Source organism: Stylophora pistillata, chromosome 2 (assembly GCF_964205215.1).
Source record: "Stylophora pistillata chromosome 2, jaStyPist1.2, whole genome shotgun sequence".
In the NCBI taxonomy this organism is placed as follows: Eukaryota; Metazoa; Cnidaria; class Anthozoa; order Scleractinia; family Pocilloporidae; genus Stylophora; species Stylophora pistillata.
In genome coordinates, this window is record NC_142520.1 from 52,078,642 (window position 1) to 52,098,820 (window position 20,179).

General features: G+C 37.6%; 3 protein-coding genes across 3 annotated transcripts; 2 read left to right on the forward strand and 1 right to left on the reverse strand.

Annotated features, from left to right (window-relative positions):
* The first annotated feature begins 6 nt into the window (after positions 1-6).
* LOC111341556 (SET domain-containing protein 4) lies at positions 7-4,176 on the forward strand. Its single transcript, XM_022948542.2, has 2 exons — positions 7-906; positions 2,601-4,176. The coding sequence occupies exons 1-2, from the start codon at positions 169-171 to the stop codon at positions 3,192-3,194; spliced, it is 1,332 nt and encodes a 443-aa protein (XP_022804277.2). The 5' UTR covers positions 7-168; the 3' UTR covers positions 3,195-4,176.
* Positions 3,704-10,334, reverse strand: LOC111341565 (uncharacterized). Its single transcript, XM_022948555.2, has 6 exons — positions 9,667-10,334; positions 9,239-9,319; positions 8,523-8,547; positions 6,605-6,668; positions 5,870-6,018; positions 3,704-4,329 (listed from the first exon to the last, which is right to left on the reverse strand). The coding sequence occupies exons 1-5, from the start codon at positions 10,156-10,158 to the stop codon at positions 5,895-5,897; spliced, it is 786 nt and encodes a 261-aa protein (XP_022804290.2). The 5' UTR covers positions 10,159-10,334; the 3' UTR covers positions 3,704-4,329; positions 5,870-5,894.
* Positions 10,335-11,987: 1,653 nt separating this feature from the next.
* On the forward strand, positions 11,988-14,676 carry LOC111341559 (uncharacterized). The gene has a single exon (XM_022948546.2). It carries the CDS (start codon positions 12,063-12,065, stop codon positions 13,851-13,853), a length of 1,791 nt encoding a protein of 596 aa, XP_022804281.2. The 5' UTR covers positions 11,988-12,062; the 3' UTR covers positions 13,854-14,676.
* Positions 14,677-20,179: the final 5,503 nt, after the last annotated feature.

Sequence of the window (20,179 nt, forward strand, 5' to 3'; positions counted from 1 at the left end):
TTATTTTGCTTCCTTCCACAGTTTGCAATGCACTATGGAAGAACCCTTTTAGAACCCAGACTCTAACGTTTTGGAATTCCAAAATGGCGGACGAGCCTCAATAGAATTTTTAGAACTTACAATGCAATTTTATCGCTTCATTTTTGGGCTGATTTGTAAATAGTATGAATGGGATCGTATGGCAGAACTGGAAGAAAGCGTAAGCGTAAAAGAGACGGTAATTATCAAAGGGAATTGGGCGCAGCAGTGTTTGAACCTGGATACATTGAACTTCTGAAGTGGGCAAAGCGAAATGGAATCTCTTTCGGTAAACTGCGTCCAGCGTATTTCCGACAGACAGGAAGAGGCTTGATGACTTGTAGAAAGCTCTCAGAAGGTGAATTAGTAATATCTGTTCCAGAGAAAATGTTGATTACGACAAAAACAGCGGAGAGGAGCCAGATTTTGGAAACGTTCATCAAAATACAACCGAAACATTCCCTGACAACGATTCAGATTTTATGCGTTTTTATTTTGTATGAAAAATTCCAGAGAGAAAGCTCTTTCTGGTACCCTTACATTACAACATTGCCCACATCTTTTAACACTCCTGCTTACTTCAAGCCCGAAGAGCTTAGCACTTTGCCGTCGAGTTTACAGCAACAGTGTGTTACCCAGATCCAAACTGTCCGTGATTCTTATGAAGAGCTGAAAGGATATCTTGAATATGATACAACTATGCTGGATAAAACATTTTTAGATTTCTTGACTTTTGATGAGTTTAGATGGGCGTGGTTTGTAGTGAACACAAGGTCTGTATATAAAGCCAACAGCATGGATTTGTCACCAAGCAGCAAGTCGCAGATGCAGGATAACTATGCCCTTGCTCCAGTTCTTGATTTGTTGAACCATAATGACATGGCAGAGGTATATAGATTACTAGTTCCCAATGATATAAATATGTTAATGAGGATGATGATAATGACAATAACATAGATGCAATAGAAGTACCCCCCCCCCCCACACTCATCCTCCACATCAGCATCATCTTCAACTTTATATAGGATGGTAAAGGGGGGAAGTCAAGATCGCATTTCACAGAAAATAAATTGGTCCTTTCGCAATTCACAGTCATTGTTGATTACTGTGGAAATTACGACCAAAATCATGGTTCATAATGAATTAAATACTTCTTTCTCATTTCACTGAGAATTATTTTGGAAAATCACAGTTCACAGCTACTAATGAGATCACAATTCATGAGGAAAAAAACAAGCCATTTCAGGTTTCATGGGAAAAAAAAATAGGCCATCCATGAATCACAAAAATACCCTTTATTGCTCTTATTATAAGCAGTAGCAGCATCATTTGATCTTGTTATCTTATCAAGTCCTAACAACAGTTTCTGTAGCATTATCACTAGCATTCTCATTCGATCATTATCAACTTAAACATTTTCGTGTTTATCCAACATCCCCATTGTTATTGTTCTGTAGTTCTTAATAGATTTAACAAATGGTAAACACCACAGCATACACTATTGAGTTATGGATGCACGCGGGAGGTTGCTAAGCACGAAAGAAGCGTAAGAGTCACTCAAGGCGATAGCCGAGAGCAACTCTAGCTTCTTGAGTACTAAATTAGCAAACCTCCCAAGTGCATCCATAACTCAATAGTGTACGGTGTGGTGTTTACCATTTGTTTTATAACATAACATTGATACATTGTAGCTAAAGAGTTCCCTTTTATTTAACAAATCTTACACGACCAGAAAAAACAAGCGCGCGCGGAAAAATAGTCTTTGCATTTGCTCATGTCAGCAGCGTACACCCATAGGCAAATGGGGGACGCTAAATTGACCAATCAGAGTGCGCGCTTTACTTTGGTTATGTTATAAAGATAGATAGATAGATAGAAACTTTATTAACGTGTCAAAGAACCTTCTAGTTTGGGAGATATCCCATACTAATGTGGGGACACAAATAAAATGGATAAAAACTATTTACAAAGAATATTACCTACTTATAAGAATCAAATTAAGTCATATCATCACTATCATCATTCTATTGACCATTGAGTTAACTGCCTCCCGGTTAGCTCAATGGATAGAGCGCTGGACTGTTGTGCTGGAGGTCGAGGGTTCGAGCCCCAGCCGGACCAACTCTCAGGGTCTTAAAATAATTGAGAAGAATTTGCTGCCTTTCTATAACATCAAGAAATGGTTGGATATTCTAGTCCTCTCGGATAGGGACGAATAAATGGAGGTCCCATCTCCTGCAGGGTTAGGGGTAGGAGAAGTTAATTTCTTACGCACGAGATTACTGTGTGATGGATATCCTCCCCTGGGGTGGGATGGGTGGGTTTACAGAGGGCCATGTGTCAGAAAACTCTTTACTGGGTTAATCATGTATTTACCCTCTTGAAATAAAGAACATCGTATTGTATTGTATTGTATTGTATTGTATTCTCAGTGTTGGTATTCATCTAATTATTGTCCTTGCATCAAGCATAGCTCCTTTCAATTACTGTACCTTAAATTTCAGGACTTATTCTTGCTGACATAGATAATACTAAATAGAGTAAATCATAACTCTTTCAGGAATTTCAACATTACTTTTTAGGTCCAAGCTGGATTCAACCAAGAAAGTAAACATTATGAAATCAGCACTTTAACACCCTACAAGAAAGGAGCACAAGTTTTCATTAACTATGGACCCCATGATAACAGAAAACTGCTTTTAGAATACGGCTTTATTTTGCCACAGAACTTGCATAATACTGTTGCTTTCTCTGAAGATCTTATCTACTCAGTTGTTCTACCAGATATATTTGGTATTTCAAGAAGAAAGAGGGAAATAATTGCAGTTAATGACCTACACAAGGACTTGTGTTGTTCTGAGGGAAGTGGTTTGTCATGGAATCTACTTGTCTTGTTGAGAATTCTTGCAATGAAGGAGGACCACCTCAAAAGACATTGGCAAAGAGTCTTGACTGGTGAATTTCTTGGAGAGGATGTTGAAAATAGAGTTTTGCAGTGGAGGCAATGCTTAATTGAAAGGGTTCTAGTATGTAATGAGTTAGATGAAAAAGATATTGCTAAATGCTTGAGTTCAGATACCCAACAATCTGAAAATGTGAAGTTGGCTTTGAGCTTAAGAAACCAAGAGAAACAGATCCTGCAAAATGCCTTGGACATGATAAAGATTCCTGGATGAAAGTCTATGGAAAAAAGGAATGGGTAGCCTCACAATTTGATGTTCTGAATTTTATTCTTAAAGCACAACTTAATAATTAACAATTATTTGCCAGAGGCGAGGTGAATATCGTCGAATAATCCCCGAGACGAAGTCGAGGGGATTATTCAACAATATTCACAGAACCTGAGGCAAATATTTGTTTTAGTATAATTTCAGAGCTGAGCAACAAAGAAATTTCTAAGACCATAACATTTTAGTAACATTTGTTAACATTTTATTTTAACATTTTATATAAACCACGCGGAGCAGTTTATATAGCATCATATAAGGAACTGCTTGACCAATCAGATTGCTGGAAACTCTTTGTTCAGCTCTGAAATTATGCTAATGTAGGATATACATAATAATAATCCTCTGTTTCAATATATATCATTTCTTCATGCCTTTCTAACAGGCATGCACTTAAAAAGCTCCTATGATGAGACAATTTGGGTAGTCATACTTTTTATTTTGTGGTAAGCAGTAACTGTGGTAAGCAGTGTTTTTTGTCAGTCAGGTTTAACGATCAAACATGTTTTCCAAACAAACTTTTCAGTGACTGAAAATAGTAAATTCGAACTTAGTTAAACATTGATTTTCTTTCTTTTAAAAGCTTGACACTAATAAATCCGTAGACTCTTTACGTTTCCCCATATATAAAAAAATAAACTTCTCAAAGGACCTGAATTCCTTAATACAGTGTAAGTCGTGTAGAATCTTTAAATACCTTTAAACGAAAATCCGAAAATTAGACCAAGTTGGAATGATAGAAGATAGTTGTAAAAGTTGAACACTATGAAGTAGTTAATTAAACATCCTACAGTCAGGGACTTATAGGATTTAGGATTTTAATCATAATTCTTAACTTTTATTTCACCATTAGTTAGGTGTCCACAATTAATTTACGTAAATGTAAGCTAGATTTACCTGACACGTTAATAAAGTTTTTCTCTTTATCTTATCTTATCTTACAATACATAATGTTTCTTTGCTCAGACTTTGTCGATGCACCAGGATGAAACACCCGAAAATTCCACAGATCTGATCGTGAAGAAACGTTGCTTCACGGAAGCGACTTTCAAGAGCATCGAGCTGTTTCGCTCCTTTAGGATTTCTGTTGAAAAACAAATGTATTTTAAACGTAAGATAACAGAACATAGTCAGTCGCGAGGATGAGTAAACCGAACTAATCGTTATAAATGATTATAAGTGGTAAGTTTCTAAAGAATCTGTGGTGCTGCGTCGGTAAGGGTAATGAGGCTATGGTTATATCAACTAAGTTGAAATTCTAGATTCGTCCGTGCGAAAGGTCAGCTTTTTAACTCTTTACGGTGGCCAATTTACAATTTCAACTTAGTTGATATAACCAAATTAATCGCGATAAAAACAGTATTATGCCCCAACAGTTTGATCATATAGTCACTTATATCATTAGGAGGTTTGTCTCGGAACTCAAATGGAGTTTTAGAGCGAGGAATGTAAAGGAGGTTTGTCTCGGAACTCAAATGGAGTTTCAGAGCGAGGAATGTAAAGGTCAGCGGTTCGAGTCCTCGTGGGAACTCAGAATTCATTCCTTGTCCCACGCTCGTGACGAGACGAAAAACATCTTTCTCTATTAAATTAATAAAGTAATGAATATTTAACATATATTTAATTAAGGTATTCAACAATGATTCCACTCGCGCTTGTTGGATATGAGATGATTATAGCCAACGAGGCGCGTAATTGTTTTATTAAAAACGTTAAATTAAATTAAATTTTATTCCATTTTTAGCTCCCTTTTAATTTTAATCTGACATGTACGCTTGCCATATTTGTAGATTATGGTATATTGGCTGATATACTATAATGGCTATGCCAATAAAAAGTCTTGAATCGCATTATCCAATGATCTAGTTTTTAAAAATTAACAATTATTCCACAAGCGCGCGTTGGATATGAGATGATAGATAACCAACGAGGCGCGTAGCGCCGAGTTGGCTATAATCATCTCATATCCAACAAGTGCGAGTGGAATAATTGTTTTATTAAAAACGTTAAATTAAATTATTACATTTTGTTAAATTTTTAGCTCTCTTTTAATTTTAAGCTGACTCGTACGCTTACCATATTTGTAGATTATGGTATATTGGCTGATATACCATAATGGCTAAGCCAATAAAAAGTCTTCAATTGCATTGTCCAATGATCTAGTTTTTAATAAAATCCTTTACTCACCATAATCACAAAAAATTATGACAAAAATTATGATAAAATTCTTGAAAGTCGAAAAAAGTGTGTTAAAATATCTATTAATAAAAATGTAAGAAAAACTAGAGGATACGCACTATGATAACGATAATTCACTCTAATCATCAAAAATATTCACAAACAAATTAAGATAAAATCCTTAAAGTCGAAAAATACACGAAAATGTCGACTAACAAATTATCTAAAAAAAAAGAAACTAACTAACAAATGGCAGCCTCTGAACTTTGAATATCTTGGTCTACATTAGTAAAATCCAATCTGGGCCTTCTAATTGTTCTGGATCTTAAGCAGATTAGGGCGGATCTTAATAATCTTTCTCAATTAAATGTTAGTTTCATCTAAAATGAACAAGTTTCCTGGCGTTGTGAATTATTCTTTGACAGGCGATTATGAAAATACCGTACATTTGCTAAGAGATGACGTTTTCTGTTAAAACACAGATCCAGGCAGAGCTGTTTCAAAGTCATTCTCTATACTGGCAATCAGTTGCTTTTCATCGTCGTTGTAGATTTCGTTGTAGTTTGGTGGCTTTTCTGCCTCCGTTTTGGCATTACTGTTGAAATAAATACAAGACAAGTTAAGAGAGGCAAAAAAAAATGAATAGAAACTGCGAGGTGGAAGATGAACTGAAAGATAAAAGGAAAACAAAAGACAGATAGAAAGACAGGCTGGCAGCAGACATTCCACTAATTTATTCGTGTTTTTCTTGTTGCCATGTTCCCACCAATAAAGTAGCACCATTTTCTGCCTTTAAAAGCACACACAACCCACTATTCCTCTATTCGCTCCGACGAAGGGCTGACACAAGAAACGTCAGCTTTTGCAATCGTTACGGTGGCCAATTTACCATTTCAACTTTGTTGATATATCCAAATTATTTGGCAGCAGAGAGGAATGCGAAAAGACTAATGACCGACAGACCATGGAATGCTATGGCCAAAAAAAGAGACTTTGTCAGACAAGCAGATAGACGTATCGTAGGAGAGACCAGCAACGGACAGAAGGACGGAGAAACAGGAAGTATGACAAACCAGGCCACAAAGGAAGCAAGCAAGAAATGAAACCAGAGGAAGGAAAAGAAAGATGTGAAAAGATTTCGGCAAATACTAGAGTACCTGAACAATACGTATGAATCTTACCTAGCCGCATTACCCGAGACATCACAGACGTTGTGGTTTACGTCGGTATCAAATTTGGACAATTCTGAAATAGGAAAAGAATAATGGCCGTTGAAATTTGGAAGAAATTTGGATGATTCCCGATACGAAAAGTCATCGAATATAGGTTGTTTTTGTTTGTTTTTTTTTTTCGAATAGATTTTATTTCACAACATAAAGGCGAGTCAATAGCAAATACTGAGCAAAGTTGATTCAATAGAATTCTAGATCTTTACGACAGGAATAATGGAGTAAATCCCGGTTTACATTTTCGCCCACGACACCCCATGAGTCATATATGAAATGTTTATTCCGTTTAGTCCTCTTCTGAAAGTGCTAAGAGTTTTAGGTATCCTGATGTTTCCATTGCGAATATAGATAGATACATTGATACTTTATTATAATCACCTTGCAGCCATAGGCTGAATTACGGAATATTTACAAATGCATATGGTAAAGAAAGAAGTATAAAATATTACAACTTCGTCATTAAGAAAGAAGGAAAATTATTTACATCTTATAAATGTGGCTAAAAATAAAACTGTTCTTCGAGCGCTCGGTTTTGCATATGGGGAGAGAGAAATCGCTTTTGCGCTTCAGTGCGTATCTACAACTCTTCCTTTTGGGGGAGTAAACCACATTGAGTAAACCACATTGTTCTCAAGGATCCGATTATGAATTGAGCCACATAAAATATTCCTTGCCTGCCTTTCACTACAATCCCCTTTTCATCAAAGCAAAAAAAACAAATCTATATTTTTATTTGGTCACGTCTGCGTTAGTTTGACAAAATATCAAAGCAAGTAGCTTTAAAACATCCCAAGAAACTCTTAGGCTCAAACCACTGAGTAAGTAAATGAATAAATAAATAAATAAATAAGTAAATTAAAGTGGATAAATTAACGAATGAGTAAGTTCGGTCTCAGCACGAATACCAGCAAACTCGCTCCCAGGGCTTTTCCCTTTTTCAAAAAGGGAAAAGTCCTGGGAATGAGGTTGGAAAACCAGACGTCCTTATCATTTAGCCAACCCTAAAAGCAAATCTTAAATTTGTTAATGTTACTTCGCTTTTCTTTGCTTCAACTTCCCATTGGCAGTAATGAGTATCGTACAGCAATTAAAACCACATGCCGAGTCCTTGTTGAAGAAAGCAAGAAAAACTACACAAATATAGTGAGAAATTAGAAAGTGATTGGAACCTATTCCGAAAAAAAAAAAAAAAAAAAAAACCACATTTTTTTAATAATAAGGCCACGCTGCGCACGCTTCTCGCGCAACAAAATCGCCGCTAAAAAAAAAAAAAAAGCAAATAATTTGAACTCAAGTTCTTGGCTGAAATACTGAACAAAGGATGAGGAGTGAGTCAAGCAGCCTTTCGCCAGATCTGCTGTGGCCACGAAAGCTTAATATTTGGTTTATTTTTCTGTGTAATTGCGTCCAATGTAAAGTTAGTTTAAGGTTTTGTTCCATACCACCTATGGGGAAATTATTTCCTCTGAGCCCCGTTTTTCAAAGGTGACGGTCAACTATTTATAAAGTTCTTTCGGCCTATCGACATTATCATTTGCCGTAATTTTATGGTAATTTGGTGTTTCTTCGAGCTCACTCACTGCACAATAACCGCGAGACACAAGAAAACTGTTCCCAAAGAAAACATCAAGTTCTTGTTTCTCGTATATTTAATTTATTTTATCTATCACTGAGCGAGTATATTTAAGTTGCAAAGCTAATTTCCCTCTATATTAGCTTCAAACTGCATTAGAAAAGAAAATATTTTGTTTGCAGATAAGGGAGTTTCGTTTGTAAATAATTATTGGTCAAAACAACGTTATGGTGATAATTATTTTCATTCAGGCTGGGTTAAAACGCGTTACGTTGCAAAAAGTATCCATGTTCTTACCTGGCTTTGCAGTGGCCGTTTGCACCTGAAACCAAGGAAAGTAAGAGTTAGCTGTTAGCTAACAGTTTTTTTTCCTTTGGAAAAAATACACATTTAATCAATCAATTGACTTATTTTATCTATAAATTTTTGATGAAATAAAAGAATTTGTCTTCGATTAATCGAGTGACATTACTGTTTATTGACGAAATACATCCTCTTTTGACCTCGAATTTAAGTTGTTAAAAGATTGAGATGAATTCATTATTTTACGTCGGGAAAATGTATGGACAATTTAATTCCATTCATTAATTTTCGCACGGAACATTTAGCAAGTACTTCATTCTTTGGTATGTAGGTAAATTTTCCTAACTTTCAAATATTTAAACAGCCAGCTCTCGAACTGAGCAACTACCAATGTTTCATTTGTCTCTTTCCGTTTCTTATAAGGGAAAATCCCCGGTTTACAACTGCGAATAGCGTTAGAAATAAAACAAAACATCTGAGTCGGATGCTTACATTTTACACGGCAATTTCTCTACAGCAGTCTATCGATCGAAAATAGGGATTTTATCACGATTTAAAACAAATTACAAAAATTTATATCCCATCATGGATGTAATTAATGACGTCGTTGCAAAACTAATAATTTTCATCGTCATACATAGGAGAAAGAAAATCGAGGAAAAGTACCAGAAAATTCGTCAATCATGACAATTTATTTTTATCTTCCATACCTGTTTTCCTGGGGCATTCGCCGCTTTAAACTTTTCAATATCTATTAATTTCGACGGATCGAAAGATTCATCTGATTCTACCTGCCAAGGGGATGGAAAAAAAAAAAAAAAAGAGAGAGAGAGAGAGAAATCACTTAGTTTGCGACCTCAACCTGCCTGTCATGTGAGTTCAATTTATTTTAAGTCACTTTTTCCAAAGGTAATTGTGAGGTATCAAAGTCACCTTGAAATCAATTATTGCTCTAAAAAAAATATTTCACAAATCAGCCCAGAGTGAGTCAAATGGGAGGCGGGAACTGAAAAAATCCTAAAAAACAATCTAGGGCTAGAGGTGAATGTAAGATAAGTTAAATGAACGGTTATTTGGTCTTATTTACCCAGACACTGTGCTTTAAGACACTCTCTTTGGTTATTAGCATTATATTTACCTTATGGATACCAGGGCGTTCTTGGAAGTTCAGTCGCTCATTGTAATTAACGCTGTACGTACCATCGGGGGATGTTCGCGCACCGAGAGAGCTACTGACGAACTTGTCAGTGTCCTGTCCGTTTTGGACCTGACTTGAAGCTAAATCAACACCGTCTTTTCCATATTCGCTTCCAAAATCTTCCACCTTTTGTACTTGGGGCTTATTGAAAGCATTTTCGAGGTTTTTATTCACGACTCTTGTGTTACCCCAGGCATTTTCCAAACTGGATGGCCTCGCTCTCGGTGGTTTCATAATGCTCAATTGCTCAGGTCTTTTAACGCCTTCGTGAGAGGAATTTAATTGCATTGGGTTCACTTCTTGCAGCGAATTATCCATTCCACTGGTTTTTACCGTCTCTGTTTCCTGTGATCCGTTTCCATTAGAAGAAATAATTGCTTCAGCTTCGGATGTCTCGTTGCTTTGGGCTGGTTTGGATTCACTGCACCCCATTCCCTACATTCGGATTAATAAATTCCCTTCAGAACTACATCTTCGATATGTTTATTCACGTCTTACACATTGCCTCTTGTAGCTAGGAGAACGGTTTGTTGAAAAACACGATTAAGACGAGCTGCCCAAAAACCGACAACTTTCTGTTGTAATGCAAATTGGTTTACTTAAGAAATTCTACGTCACCAAGGCAGTATTTAAGCGGGCGTCACAAACGTGTTAGATAATTAGGTAAGAGTTAATTATTGACAGCGTAATTGTTCTTCGCAGCTAATCAGTCCAAAGCAAAATTACACTGCCAATTAAAGAGTGCTGTTTCAACTCTCAATTTTGATATTAGTAATGTGGCTTCTGTTACAAATGGTCCGCTATCTACCCACAGATGTAAATCTATCGACCACACAACGAATAATCAGAAGATACGAAGAGAGTGGCTTGTACACTCTTAAAATAAACATTTCAAACTTTAATTGTCTAGGTATTCTATTGTGTGTTGATAGTAAAAGGTTTTTGTTGGCGTTCAGTTCACGTCTGCAGCATCTGGTACTTTTGTTGCGCTTCAGTGCCCACATTTGATCTGTTAAAGCTTGCGCGCTGGCACAGTTCCCACGGACTCGCACGCACGGCACGGGTTTTGGCAAAGAAAAAAAATATCTCTTCCGCATTATAAACTCGCAGAAAATATCGTCAATAAATTTTTTGGGATGTGAAGCTCCTGAAAATTTTCCCAAATCACAAATTATTTGGATACAAGTTTACTATTAAAAAAGTTGACTAAAAGAGAACACAAGTTCTGAGTTGATTTGTATCAATTCCTATCGTGTTACTCAACACCGCTTGGTAATCTTAATGAAATTTATGGGTAACCTTACACATATCATTTCAGAGTTTTAATTGACAGGTCTTCCTGAAAATCAATAGTTCGATCATTTTGTTTTACAGGGTGGCGCACTGTTTGGGTGAAATCATCGTTTTGTATTACTGTAGGAGTGAAATACGATCTCTACGTTTTCCCTGAAATTTAATATATTTGAAACTGCTGTGCAAACATCGTCCTAATCTGCAGTGCCACAAACAGCAATTTACTCCAAAACAAATCTTTCCGCTCTAAGATTTACTTAGCTTAACAGTTTGCGATTGAAGTGGAGTGCTTCTCTCGTGGGGAATTTTCTTTCTTGGCTAGGCATTCCTTCATTGTTTTAACCCTTTAGGGCCTAACATCAGTATACATATTCTCCATACTGTTCTCTATATATTTCTTGATGTGCTGACGAAGGAGAATTTACATAACAATCGAGTGCTTCTTTAGTTGGTGATCATTTCCTTTGTTCTGGAAACCTAGATGCGTGTTTCAGAAGTGATATTGTTAGGAGAAAGTTGATGCTATTCATGCAGTCAGAGGTCAAAGGGTAAAGCGACTATTTTCCTTTTTCGTTCAGTTCGGTGACTAGTTTCCAGAGAGATAATTTGCTCTTATTGCATAACTTCCAAAGTTGAGCAGCAGTAGTTGCTGGTGGGCGGCGCTAGCACACTGGTAGAAAGAGACTGGGCTTACGTCGTCAATATTGCTTTATGAAATAATTAGCCAAACATCACATAGTTATCTGCTGTCTGATGTTCAGTACTAATGACGTCCAATTTGGAAGGTGGAGTTGGCAAAGTACCTCTTCAGCTTCATGGCGCCAAATCAATTAGTAAAGAAATGAATAAGCCAGCCCTAATTGCGAAGATCTAGAACAACTTCTCTTGATTACTTGTTACCAGGGAATTCTTAATCAGCTGATTCTCTCGGACATTTTGGAGAGATGCAGGAGCTAGAAACTAGATTCCAATCTGTCTCTGTTTTGCAAAAATTAAATGGTGGAAGTTGAAATCGAGTAGCGCTTTGCAGCTCTTTTGGAGAAATGACAACAGAAATTACGTTCCAAGATTTACCAGAGGCTGTTATCCTAAACATTTTCTCTTTTGTAGCTGGAGAACGCATATATAATTTGTTTAGACTTCGCTGTGTGTGCAAGAAATGGTCTCGACTGTCAAGAGATTCCAGTTTATGGGAAAAATTGCATTTTCCAAACTGCGAAGGACTCCGTTACGAAGCCTTGAATCACGTCTTATCCTGGTGTGGCAACATAAAAGAAGTTATTCTTTCAAACTGTAGCCAAGTGAATGATTCATGTGTGGAACTTATTGCCAAAAAGTGTCGCAATTTGGAAATTCTTGATCTGAAAGGCTGTCGATTGCTGTCTGACCAGGGGTTGAAAGTGATTTTAAAAAATTGCAGATTTCTTCGTGACTTGAAAGTCACGGTATATAAAACAAATGTGACATGCAACGTTCTAAAGGACTTGATTACATCTTGTAAATCACTTCAGGAATTGACAGTCACTTGTGAGAAGGAAGAAGGTTCAGTCCAATCCTATTTCTTCCTAACAAATCAGTTCTTCACGGCAGCGAAAGGGAGTGATAGTTTGAAAAGAATCTACTTCCACGGCGCAGGCATTTTTGACGAAGAAGATCTGATTTCTGATTCAAATATGTTCAATTTTCTCAGCATAGGCCTGCCTTGTTGTATGGAACTTAACAGCAATGTATTATGTGAGTTTATTTGTTCTTCTCCTAAGTTACAATCTCTTGATGTTTCTTTATGTCCTAGCATCAATGATGCAGGTATTGCAATTGTTGCACAGGTTTGCCCAAACCTATTGCAGCTTATAGCAGAAGGATGTCCTTGTATAACGGATGTGTCAATTGAAACATTGGCAGAACATTGCAAAAAGCTTCAGTGTTTGAATGTTTGTGGCTGTGAACTGCCAAGACCTGCTGGAAACATTACTGATGTAGCAATACAAAGAATTGCAGAAAACTGCCCTGATTTACATCAGTTAAATGTCAAATGGTGCCAGGGAGTTACAGACATTGGAATTGCTGCCATTGCAACAAATTGTGAGAAGTTGCATGGTCTCAATATTTGTGGTTGTTTAGGAATTTCTGATGTGTCTTTGAAACTTCTAGCAACCTTCTGTAAATGTTTAAAGAGCTTAGAGATATCTGAATGCTTGCGTGTGACAGATGGCAGTATAAATGATATTCTGCAAAATTGTAAGAACCTTGAATGCCTAGATATGCAAGTATGTTCATATGTTTCTGACCTGGACTTTAACTCAGTCAAAAACTCACTAATATTCCTTCATCATGTGGATCTCTCCTACTGCACCAAGCTCACAGACAAAACTTTAAAACAGCTGGCTAAGAATTGTCCAAGGTTAAAATACCTTTGTGTTGCTGGATGCCATAGAATCACAGACAGTGGCATTATCAGTATAACTCATAGCTGCAACAAGTTGCAATATCTCGATGTCTCTTTTAGAGGATCACAGTCCTGTGCTCAAATCACAAGTAACTCAGTATTTTCTCTTGCTGAAAATTGTCCAAATTTGACCTATTTGGATGCCTTTGGTTGCTTTGGTGTTGATGAAGCTTCCATCTACTCACTCGTGAAGTCATGTAGATATTTAAAGCAAGTCAATTTTAGTCAGTTTACAGAAGAGATGCACTCTCAACTTTTGTTAAGAATAACTAAATTTATTTCACGGGCTCGCAGTTCTTGTCATTATGAAGAAATGACTTCCTCTCCTAGAGGGAGAAAATTAGTGCAGAAGAACTTTATGATAAAAATGTCTTCTCCAAATTTGTAAGTGTATGTTTTTTTCAACAGACGTATTTTGTTGACCCTATTTTGACAGGGTTTTAGAGATAAAAATATTCCGTTTTTATAGTGGTGTTTAAAGGCCAGGTTTTGGCTAATGACAAGGATTGAAAATGGGATTTTGAACAAAATTAGACATATTTATGTAGGAAATGTCAAAACAAACAGTACCAGTTAACTTTTGTGGTATTAATACTGGACTACTGACAACTTATTTATTGAGACTGCCATATTTAATTGGAACTTGCTGCCATGTATATAGAACTTAAAAAAGGCTTTGGTATACTTTTTCCCCCACTCAACCCCCCTCTTTCTACTTACCCCCATTAGAAATAAAAAGCCTTTACTTCTGGCAAACTTGCCATGGGTCAAACCTTCACAAGATAGGATGGAGTGAAGGAAATTCTACCAGTATTTGCAGGGGTTTCAAAATCTTTTGAAGTAGGTGGCTGACTCTGGAAAAGTAGGCAGCTGTGATAATGCCAAGATTGTTTGTCACGAGCAGACTGTTATGACCATAACTAGAGTAGTCGGCGACATACGATCAAGTAGCCGGCGGAACTTCGGCGGTTGCCAGCTTGTTTTGAAACCACTGTATTTGAACTTAAAACTGTGCTTGTTATATTCTAAGAAGGAATAGAAGTAAATCCTGTAATCTGATTGGTTCTTAGCATTGTCTGCCTTGTGTGCTGATGTTCCTGTCTTTGCTCGTGACCACAGCAATGCATTTATTTTATTGTATCAGTGCTGGCACAACTTGAGAAAGTTTTTTCTTGCAAATTGAATAAAGTCATTCTGGACTTGCACATGTGTACTGAGAACTACCTCTTGTGAATTTTTCTTTTTTTTTCTTTATCATTATCATTTGAAAGGGAGATCCCAAATTATTGAACTGGAATAAAGGGTATACAAACTACAAGAATTAATGGGATACAAGATATTTAGGACAAAAATTGATAGGATAAGGGATACTCAGACCTCCCCCCCCCCCTCCTAATGAGGCCTCATGGGGTGAAAGGTAATAAATAAAAGGCAACCAGCGGGGCCCTTTGGCAGTCTCCTTCCCCCAGCCGTTCTTTGGTCTGGTCACGCGACGTTCTTCCCCACGCCCCCGCTCGTTGCGTGACAAGACCAAACAACGGCTGTGTGGAAGACAGCAAAGCAGACACTATTCGGCAGGCAAATGCTCAGAATTATCTTGGTGAAAATGATAGCTGCCATCTTTGATATTTACAGCACCGGAAGGCCAGGGAGAGATAGAAATTTGTATCAAGGTGGTTAGCGACAGTCAAAAAGGGAATGAGAGGGTAAAGGGTGGGGCAGTGAATACTTGGCCTATCGCTGCCCCCCTCCCCTCCCCACCGTCGATTCTAACTCCACTCAAACATGGCTGGATAAGCAAACGATTGCGAGCTTCGTAGACCTCGCCGCGAGCTTCTTAGACCTCGCCGTTTTAGATCTGTGACAATTGTATTTCTTATTCTAGCTTTGAATACTTTTTATTTTTACGAAGGACCTCCCTGAAAACCACGTATTTACGTGACGGGCGCTTCCTCCTTAAAGATTGTTTATTATTATTATTATTATTATTATTACCTAGTTTGTACGTCGCGCTACAGTCGAATTGAATTCAAGGTCCCATAAGCAATTAAATTCGACGATAGCGCGACGTCTAAAACGAATTAAATTCATCTGGTAAATTAAATTCGTCCTAGACGTTTTATCCGTCTTGGTAAGACGGATAATATATCGATAACGCGTCTTCAGTTTTAACGTCGCACTTGCGAGCCTCTCTATGGGTGCTTACGAACGTCGATTTCGTGTCGCTTTTTTCATCAAATCGTCGCTTTTGGTCGCTTTTATATCTAGAATTGTTTTGCGCGAGAGCATTAATGACCCGATATTGGTAACTGAAAGACATTTTCACTTAAAAAAAAGTGACACACGTGATTTTATATAACACTGGACACTCAATTGTCAGCGAATACTGCCTTTAATGACTTCAGGGTGTCTAACACCCAGGTCACTGCTTCAACTGTGATGTAAGCTGGTGAACCGTGGGGTCCTTCAGGACACAAGTTTGGTTTCTAGACGTGTTCCCTAATCCTGCACACAAGGTTTTCGAAATATTCTTTAACACTGTTCATGTTACTGATTACCTCATCAAGGTTTACGTCTTGATCATAACCACATTTCGTTTTGTCCGAGTGGACTGAGAACACCTGAAACATTTTTCGTATGTTTTCTAAGTATAGGTAGCCAATGATGATGTAGGGGTAATGATTCTGATTGTTTGTGACCCCGTATCACAAACATATATTGTGTGACCTTCAGTAGCTAAGCCCGTGACCTTCCACTTGCTGTCACCATCTCCTGATATCACCGTGACCTCTCCAGTTGGAGTCAGTTGCTTTACTTGATTGCATTTCCAGCTTGTGAAGATTACATTATGTCTACTGAAGGCTATGCTATGCGCCACGCCACATTTATCATTCACTATCAATTTCTGTGGTGCAGTTCCACCTAAAGCCTTCCGGTTAGCTCAATGGATAGACCGCTGGACTGGCGTGCGGGAGGTCGAGTGTTCCAACACTCAAGGTCTTAAAATAATTGAGAAGAATATGCTACCTTTCTATAACATCAAGTAATGGTTAGATATTCTAGTCTTCTCGGATAGGGACGAATAAATGGAGGTCCCGTCTCCTACGGGGTTAGGGGTAGGAGACTTTAATTTCCCACGCACGAGATTACTGCGTGGTGGATGTCCTCCCCTGGGGTGGGATGGGCGGGATTTAATGGGTGGACTACTCGCATGAATCACATATGTTCCGTTCTAGTCCCACCCCACTGCGGTAATGCAGTGAAAAAAAAAATTGGTGGTGAGAAAGCGATTCAAGGTCATACAAGACCAAGAGGCAACAGGTCAGCGGGGGTCGATGACGTCAATGGTCATAAATCAATCGGACTGAATGATCTAATCGTGATCAATCATGATCAATCATCATGATCAATCATCAACAGTCACGCACACGGACCTTTTTAAATCCTTTTCTAACCTTTTCTTTTTTTTATCAAGTACACTAATTTCCCCATTTCAGGTTTGATTGGGGATCAAATGACTTATAATTTTCATATTTGATTTTTTTAGGTCTGACTGACTAATATTTTGTCTGAACGCAATAATTTCTAAATCGTCGCTTCGTCGCTTCGTCGCTTCAATCGTAGTCTCCTCTAGCAGCCGTTCTTTGTCTCGGGATCCCTGTGTGGAGACACAGGGATCTCGAGACAAAGAACGGCTGCGAGAGGAGACTACTTCAATCGTCGCGTCTTCGATTTCGTCGGAAATACCCATAGAGAGGCTCACTTGCGTCGCTTCGAATTAAATGCATACATTTTCTTAATTTATTTTGGCGAGCCCGCAGCGACCCGTGACGAGCTTTTCGAGTGACACGTCTGACCAGAGGCAACGTATTTGGGAAGAGAGTTAAATTCGACTGTATTGATTTCGACGCATAAAACCACGCCACGATTTATGTCGACGGAACAACGAATTTAAATTCGCCTGAATTAAATTCGACTGTAACGCGACGTATAAGCTAGGCCTTAGTGTTAATTGGCCTTATGAAGACGCCTGCACTGCACGCTTTTCCCACTCGGATCAAAGGAATTAATCGAAATGGTGTCCTATTCAGAGCATTGTATTTCTTTTGTATGCTACAAGGAGTACGGAGAACAATTTAAAAGCAAATTCTGAGATGACTCCTTTTTCCTCTCCAAAATCTGATGTTGGTTCAAGATGACCAGTTCACGCATATTTCCCGTGAGTTGCTGCAGATTCAAGTTTCAAGTTCTGTCATGTTTTAGTTTATTTAGGAAGGAAGCCACGTCAGCTAAAGTGGTTGGTTTTCATCGTCCGTTTCGTTAAACATTATTACCTTCGTGTAAGATGCTTGAAATACTGTCGCAGGGTCGCAATGACAGGGAAATTAGCTCTTACAAAAGGCACCAAAGACTCTCTAGCTCTCTTTCTGTCAGTTATTTTTTTTCTCTTGCTTCGCTGAGACAATCTAAGTAGACTCTAAAAATAAACTCTAAAGTACGTGCATGAATGGGCATGCAGACTATTTGACCTTGGAAGATTAGACGGCATTTGTTGTTAGGACATTAATCCAACAGTATTACAAGGTTAAAACAAATAAACAACGTACTCCCACATGGTTCCGATCATAACCGAATCAATCGTTGACAGTGCTTACAAGCCAAGACAAGAACTTGACTTTCGTTTGGGTCCAGAGCGTGTTCAGTAGACAAACTAAGCACATCCACTGGTGGAAGTCGATCAGACACCAAAAACTGTCGCAATTTGGAAACTTATCGCATCTCATAAGCTTAAAGCTAAATAATTTCCGACCTTTAATTCGTAGAGTAACTGCATGCTTAATACAAACGAATTAACAATTCACATACTTTTTGTATCGAATATAAAACTTCAACAATGATGTGTTCCACTACAGATAGCCTACGCACAACACTGAACCATCGAAATCATGTAAACATGTTTACATTACGCAACAAGCGGAAAATAGAGACTTGTCATGTTTTTAACCTGGTAATCGATATGGTTTTGAATAAAAACAAACCTCCCCCACATCTTTGCTTGTTCGCTTGGATCGTGTGAGTGTTCTAGACTTATTTACGACCGTCTCGTTCGCCTTTTTTTTTTTTTGTTCCCTTGCTTTGCATTTTGGTTATCCATTCAAATCAAGAGCCGAACGAAAGGAACCGTTGTAAACAAGTTAAACTTCCTTAAAATCAGCCTATACTGAGAAAACTAGCATGCTTCAAAAGTATAAACACAAAAGCGAGCTAACTGTGATTTAAGTCAAAGTGCTTCAGATTTTTCGGTTATAAATGCGACCTTTCAATACCATACATGTATTAATCCTAATACGTCAAATTTACATTATTACGAAGGCATATCGCCCGTGCTTGATCTACCTTGCTAGTTTTTTATTTTTTATTTTATTCAATTTTTTTTAGCATCTATAATACTGTTTTTGATGGCATTTAAACCCTGGAGCCTGGCACTCGCACCTCTATGCTGTCAGCCTGGCTATCCAAGGGCTGCGCCGATAAAGCGCTTGAGAATTAACTTTTAATCATATTTTTTGCCAAAAACAGGCAAAATATAATCTTAAGATTTCGTTTTGGTCGCGAATGGAAGTCATGAAATCAATGGAAACTCACACGAATAATTGGATCAATAACTGTCTCCATATTGAAATAGAATTACCTCACTTAAAATATCTCACAACAACGTGCACGTGCGTTAGTATCTAGCCGGCCTACTTTTTGAGACAGGCAGGCAGAATATAAAAACATTAGGATCGTGTTTTCGTCGCAAAAGGAAGGAAGCCCTTAAATTTATTGAAACTCACAGGAATAATCAGAGCAAAACAGTCTGTATTTAATTATCTCAATTACGCCTATCACAATTGTTATTTTCACGTGCTCTGCCTCTCGTCAATCAAAGCTGAGATCAATAATAATTTGAGAACTAGAAGAATCCAGTGCGCATGCTCGTAGCGGGATCGAGTGCTTGTACACCTCCAGGCTAAAATTCGCCTTAAGTAAAAATCTTGCTATGTAAAACATTTAATTTCTTTTCTCGTAGTTTCCTTCATTCGCTAAGTGCAATGGGTGTCTGTTTTAAGGTATGTGGGAAATTCAGAAATGGTCACTATGATTTGGGAAAAATACTGGTCTAAAAAGTTCCAAATAAAAAAATGCGACGACGAACAGGAACAATTTGGCCTCAGCAGCATTTTCTATACCTCGATCACAGTTTTACTTTATTCGGACCTCCTAGCATGAGAGCGATGAAGTAATTCAGAAACTATTTCTTATGCCTTAAATCTAAAAACGTGACAACTGAACTAGTTCCGTTTTACAAAAGATCCCAAGAATAACAAGTGATTGGACTTGTTCAGATCTTTGGTTCGATCAGTTATAAAACTAAAAGAACTCCTCCATTTTCAACTGAATAATTTCGTTGAAAAAGGTCTTCAAGTTTATTTTTGTTCATTGTTTGATGTCAAGAAAACCTTGTGATTTGATGTTACAAAACATAGATGGACTTTCAGTTCTAAAACGTGAAAAGTTTTGTGTTTAATTCCGAGAAAAGAGGGTCAGGAATGGTAAAAATAACTATTATTTTGTGATTTCCGAGAAAATCACGCGGGTAGATTTAAAATTTTAAAAGAAAAAGTGAAAACATTAAGCATGTGATTTCAGAATTATATAATTTAAAGGTCA

Bases quoted from the DNA above. Each gene is read 5' to 3' on its own strand.
- LOC111341556 (XM_022948542.2), top strand. From the start codon at position 169: ATGGGATCGTATGGCAGAACTGGAAGAAAGCGTAAGCGTAAAAGAGAC. The intron at 907-2,600 runs GTATATAGATTA...ATTACTTTTTAG, and splicing joins ACCATAATGACATGGCAGAG to GTCCAAGCTGGATTCAACCA.
- LOC111341559 (XM_022948546.2), top strand. From the start codon at position 12,063: ATGACAACAGAAATTACGTTCCAAGATTTACCAGAGGCTGTTATCCTA.
- LOC111341565 (XM_022948555.2), bottom strand. From the start codon at position 10,158: ATGGGGTGCAGTGAATCCAAACCAGCCCAAAGCAACGAGACATCCGAA. The intron at 6,669-8,522 runs GTAAGAACATGG...TTCCTATTTCAG, and splicing joins AACGGCCACTGCAAAGCCAG to AATTGTCCAAATTTGATACC. The intron at 6,019-6,604 runs GTAAGATTCATA...TTATTTCAACAG, and splicing joins GTCTCGGGTAATGCGGCTAG to TAATGCCAAAACGGAGGCAG.